This window comes from Eucalyptus grandis, chromosome 6, assembly GCF_016545825.1.
Source record: "Eucalyptus grandis isolate ANBG69807.140 chromosome 6, ASM1654582v1, whole genome shotgun sequence".
NCBI lineage: Eukaryota > Viridiplantae > Streptophyta > Magnoliopsida > Myrtales > Myrtaceae > Eucalyptus > Eucalyptus grandis.
In genome coordinates this window covers 49,723,779-49,729,778 of record NC_052617.1, presented here as the reverse complement: position 1 = coordinate 49,729,778, position 6,000 = coordinate 49,723,779, and the positions used below count along the sequence as shown (strand labels likewise).

At 39.2% G+C, this 6,000-nt stretch overlaps 1 protein-coding gene across 1 annotated transcript; it reads right to left on the bottom strand.

Moving 5' to 3' along the window:
• Positions 1-571: 571 nt before the first annotated feature.
• On the bottom strand, positions 572-2,812 carry LOC104450492. Its single transcript, XM_010065070.3, has 3 exons — positions 2,504-2,812; positions 2,320-2,409; positions 572-838 (listed from the first exon to the last, which is right to left on the bottom strand). Exons 1-3 carry the CDS (start codon positions 2,759-2,761, stop codon positions 761-763), a joined length of 426 nt encoding a protein of 141 aa, XP_010063372.1. The 5' UTR covers positions 2,762-2,812; the 3' UTR covers positions 572-760.
• Between the last annotated feature and the right edge of the window lie 3,188 nt (positions 2,813-6,000).

Below are 6,000 nucleotides of genomic sequence, written 5' to 3'. Positions count from 1 at the left end.
TTAGATGAACCTGGGCAATCACAGCATATGATCATATAAGTGACAGCGAAAATCCCACGAAATCCGGAGGCTGCGAGTGTGCCAAGTTCACACGACACTTTCCCCGAAACAGAGGGCCCCAGGCCATCTAAATTACAATTCCCCAACTCAGCGGAGAACAAGAACCCTCACGACATTTGGGGCCGTCATCATGTCGACGACATGAAATTTCTCGTGTTGAATTTAAACCTGTGAAAGGAAGTGATAGGAGGATGAAGAGAAAACTAGTCATTGTTTCAATGTATTACTCTTCTTATTCCATGGGCGATCTAAGCTACGAGTACAGGATGCGGAGACAGAAGCCTTCACAGAATATGTTAGAGAGTATAGTATGATTCATAGGATAGTCTTCCAACATTCTATTTAACATACATATTGTTTATGCCAGAGTTATGAGTGCCTTCCTGCATTGGCACAGGGTAACACACTAAAAAGTACTAGGATTGAATTAAGGAAATAAAACATCTTCAGACTGAAATTTTGACCCAGCAAGAATACGTTGCGAAATCTAACATAATGGGCAGCACAGAAAGGAGTATAAGGATTGAGAACTGAATAACAATTAAGGCAACCAACGTTAAAATGTTTACAGCTCTGTTGAGGAGCGTAGCTTATAGTAAGGCACAAAAATTTGCACGGTTGAGGATCAGCAAAGGAATAAGACCTGTGAAACAAATTGTGCATTCAATGCTCAAGTCTTCACAAATGGAACTAGCAAATCTCATTGTTTCAATGCCGCAGCTATCTTCTTTTGGATGAGCTCCACTCCGAGGCGAGGAGACAATCTTGGCAAAATTTCCTAAAGCACAGAATTCAGTTAGATATGTCCAGGAAATGCAATGTAAAAGTTAGAACCCAAGCAATCAAACCAATTGGGTTTGGTTGATTTAAAAGACAACTTAGAAGGCTTCTCGCATATTAAGCAAATGATAAAGGCACAATCAAATATTTTTGAGCGAAGCACATTCAGGATAATCGCCTCATTGTGGTTGATAATCAAGCAGTTTGGAAAAATGAGGCCATTGATGGCATTTTGTTTCATGGGCTTCAATTTTTTCTTTGGCCAATTTAGTGGGCTTCGGTTGATTCAAAACATGTTTGGCAGGAAAATTTGCAGAGGTCCAAACACCAATTCAATCCATTCTAGGGAACTCAAATGAGAGATCTAGCCTATGTAGAATTGAAGGCAGAATAGTATGTTCAGACGCAATCATACAAAAGCAGAAAGAAACAAGGAAACCTCAATGGGAGAAAAACAATCTGTTACAGTCAAGAATGGCAGCCCAATGTAGACATAAGGTTGCCAGTCGTAGGTCATCATTTTCATATAGGTGTAGGATGTAGCCTTTTAAAATTTGACTAGGAAAAAGTTCAACCAAATCTTGACTTATCTGGCACAGGCCAAAGGGTAAATGCAGTTTTCATATTTGGTCGACAAACCACAGCGCAACACAGAATACGACAAGGGAAGAATTGAACTCGCAACGATTTGATGAAAGGCTAAGCAAGCATCTGTTGGATAGTGGATATGGTCTGATATCTTGCTTCTCTGTCACAAATTGTGTCACAAAATCCATCCCTAAAGATTGTGGACACTATGAGTCTAGTAGAAATTGACAATTGGCAACTAACAGCTAAAAATCCCAGCATTCAAATGGCATAGAAGACAGAGAGACAAAGTTGTCTACCTGAACAAAATGGAAAAGCAGGACATTAAACTGATGATAATCCAAGCGATATCCACATTTCAGGTCTAACTAGTTCTAAATCCTTAGCTCTCTGTACACAGTTTTTAGAGAGTCAAAGTAGCCTTCCACTCTCCTTCCATCTAGACTAGTAGATGGTATCACCATCCTTGGATCAATTTGTCTCGTCTCAGCCTAAACTCTTGGCCCGCCTCCACACAGGTCTCTGGTGAGTTCACGTTACAAAGACACGGAAGAAGCGAGGGCATACTAAGCAGCCAGCTTTCAATACCACCTTAATGTACCCCATTGTTCCCTGTTGATTGCTGATTCCTTTTTTATGAAGATAAACATCACATTAGCATGGTTGGCATCTATTCGGGTGCGATAATAATCTTGTTTAAATCAGTCTAAGAACCTGCCATTTCGTATGATCGGGCATCTGCTCCACTCATGTCTAATCCAACACGTATCTACAAATTACAATGGACCAACCATATCCTATTCCTTGAACGAATTGCTTCAACAAGAGAAAACCGCGGCTCTTTCGACAGGACATGAAGGCTCAAACAGTCGAAAGTCCTCAAAGCCTTACCTCAGAACCATCAGAAAGAACTTTGGCCAGCACAGGTATCTCGTACTGGTAAGCTCTCTCCCACTCCGGGTTGCTCGTTATGTCCCTAACCTGCGCCAAAGCATCATGAAACAGAGAGGTCAATTCGCCGGAAAAAAGACTACCCTCAAACGTCCACAATTACACTTGTTCGAAGCACTCGTACCTGCAAATCGACGTCCTGGAGAGAGTCCGGGCCGGAAATCAGGAAGGCGGCTTGGAGCTTCTCTTTGAGGCCATCGCACAAACAGCAGCCGGGCTTGGAGTAGAGGACGAGCTTCCTCGCAGCATGCGAAGGAGAAGGAGGAGGAGGAGAGGAGTAGGAGGCGGAGATGAAAGAATTGAGAGCGCACTTAGGCAGTCTCCGCGCCAACGCCACCGTCGACGACGGCCAGGCCACGGCGGCGACCGCTGCGATGGCCATGACTCTCCGGTGGCCGGTGATAGAGAGTTTCGGGCTTTGGGGATATCGTTGGCTGGGCGCCCGGTAGCTGCTGTTTTGCTTGCATCGCCGTTGGAGGATTTTGGGCTGGAAGATTTTGGGCCGGCCCGTTTCAACTGGACCCGGTTATTGAAGATGGATAATGGGATCCACAAAGGAGCGTCGGGAAAAATAAATCCACGAGTTTAATTTTAGAAAAATAACGTATACGGGTTTTTGGATTAGCGAGTAATTTTCACTCCAAAAGCAAATTAATTTTTTAAATTTTAGAAGATTTTTTTTTACAATCATGTGACTTTCTATGAACTTTTGTCAAATCTTGACATACTTGAAGATGCTTTTTATTATTTCTTTTTTCGATATTAGAATTCACTTCACTGATGGCTAGTGTTTCCTTTCAAACCTATTTGATTGAAAATGATATATAATCTGGTCATGCTTCTCGTGTTGAATCAAATGCTTTATTTATTTATTATCATATAACCTATTTGCTTTCTACGGAGAACTTGATTAATTTTAATATCGTATCCACACAAAGCATGGATATTAAAATTAATTTTTTGTAATAAAAGGCACGGTAACATAGTTAGGATAACACGATGACAATTGATCAAACAATATTTGGATGAAAAAACAATTCATATACGTCACACCCCAAAACCAATAAGAGTATGGGATGACGTGACTGTCCTTCTTCTTGAAGGATCCAATCTGAAACCACCAAAATATAACTCTAAAAAGTTCCCTCGCTGATATCGCTCTCGTACTACTTATTGCTAGCTGAAAAACATTAAAAAGATTGGGAAATAGAAGGGTGAGCAACACAGTTCAATAAGTAGTGCATCTCTTCTAAGCGGATTGAGTACTTGCCATACATATTTACAAAATCAAACCGCAACTCTTTTAACTTAAATCCAGAATATAACAAACATACAATAAGAGAATAAGTTACATATGTTTTAACATAGTTATATTTATAGTAGAAATATTCATTTCATAATAATATCAAAACAAACATCAATAATCAAATCCATTGATCAATCTCATTAATTTACATATCAATAGTTCATTCCATTGGTTAATCTTATACCACACATAAATGGTCTATTCCATTGATCAATCTTATGTGAAATCATACGTTGATGGTCTATTTTAACGACTAATATCAAATCACATGTCAATGGTCTATTCCATCGATTGAACTTAAATCATATGTCAATGGTCTACTCTATTGACGAACTTATATCACATGTCAATGATCCATTCTATTGACTAACTTGTTGCTCAATATTAAATCATGGTCGCGATACAATGCCTAGTGACAAGGCGATCAAGAGAGGGTTTCCACCTATTATTAGTCGGTGGCTCGGCCTATAAGGATATCTTAAACTAATATGCGCATACTCACAAACCTTTCACTAGGCTCACAGTGATATTGAACATCAATACCAATTCACAGTAACATTCTCCATAATCCACAAAGCCAAACTTAAAAATCATTTCATATATCATAATATATTTCACAAATCAACAACATAACCTTTCACAACTCAACTCATTCGTCGGAAATACTTTTTGTAACACATCTTTCAAATCATTTTAAGACTCATCTCAGAAATCGATCTTACAAACCGAATCAAATTAAATGCATATCATAAAGAATTTCACAAATCGATATACATAACATTTCATAACCCATGCTTAAAGAGTTTTTTATAAAAAGGTTTCACAAACCCAAAAATATAATATTTCTCAACTTCATTTCTCGAATAAAGTATATTTTTATACTATCCATTTCTTACACCATCCACAATTACCAAAACATAACAAATGTCCGATCTAAATTTTATGCAATAAACATGCTTATTCATATATCATAACATATCAAATCTTCATTATTTTGAAAACATGAGTTTACAAATTTTTAGAAGAGATAGCATCACTCACCTTAGAATACTTACGACCAAATAACAAGCCTTACTCAAATCGCCGAACTCGCGATTCTATCAAATAAGAGAGAAACAACGTTAAAATCGATCAAAATGCTACATTAACTATGACTTAATTAAATTAAGCTTGAACGCTTGCAAAGCGACTCCCGCGCCAACAAAATGCTCACTTAAAGCAATTACTCAAAGCTGTCCATAGTGCGAAGCTTAAGGTGAAACTTTGTCATGCCATAACATTCTCCACTGAACTCCGTTTCAAACGTTAAAAGCCCTTCCAACATACTATACAAACCCCAATTTACCCAATCCAAAATCAAGCTGAAAATCAGCCAAATATGCTTCATCTTGTAATCTACACTTGACCATACCCTCGTTGTGTTCATCATCCTTCTTTTTCAAATCTGGTGGACCGACATTCACATTCACATTTTGGAAGTAACGATTGTAGCTCGAGACATTATAATTGACAAATAAAATTGGTTCACATGGCAAATCACAAGTGGGTATTTAAGTAAGTGGATAATTTTCAAATGTGGAACGAAAATTTAGCGAATAACTCTATGAACTAAACTTTTAATCATTCTCTGTTCATATCCCAAGCATTATTGTTATTATAATATAGAAGAGTGAAATTTCCTGCCAACTTCTTAAGGACAAAGTCCTTATATTATTTCATAATATATGGCTTTATGTAAAGTAAACAAATGAGGGGAGCATGGTAGGAATATGGGAAAAAGTGCCAAAAAAGTCATAAACTTTTTACATTTGTGCCAAATTAGTCATAAATATTTTTTTGGTGCCAATTAAGTCTTAAACCTTTTTACGTTGTGCCAATTCAGTCCTCAGATTTTGCTGACTTGGATACCGGCCGGCTAACGTAGCACGATTGGCGTTGACGTGGACAAATTTTAATAATATTTAATATTTTTGATTTTTTTGATTTTGATTTTTTTTTTCTCCTCTTCTTCCTCCAGCCGACGAGGTCGACCTCGACCTCAACCTCGCTAGATTTGGCAAGGGTCGAGCCTCGCCCGCCTAGCGCGAGGTCGCCCTCGAGGCCTAGGAAGCAAGGGTCACCCTCATTGGGTCTGGTGAGGGTCGAGCTTCGCCCATGGCTCGGGGTTTGGCGAGGACAGTAAGGCGACTGCATCGGGGGGGTGGAGGCGACTGCAGGGAGCGACGGTTGCGACGGGGCAGCGACGGCGGGTCCCGAACTTCTCGAGATCTAGTCCTTCTTCCTACAGATTTGACCCTTTCCCTTCTCTCCTTAGG

What these genes read in the sequence shown, in the direction of transcription:
- LOC104450492 (XM_010065070.3), bottom strand. Translation starts at nt 2,761, where the DNA reads ATGGCCATCGCAGCGGTCGCCGCCGTGGCCTGGCCGTCGTCGACGGTG. An exon ending in TCCAGGACGTCGATTTGCAG is followed by an intron (nt 2,410 to 2,503) that starts GTACGAGTGCTT and finishes GCTTTGGCGCAG; the next exon opens with GTTAGGGACATAACGAGCAA. An exon ending in TTCTTTCTGATGGTTCTGAG is followed by an intron (nt 839 to 2,319) that starts GTAAGGCTTTGA and finishes TCTGTGCTTTAG; the next exon opens with GAAATTTTGCCAAGATTGTC.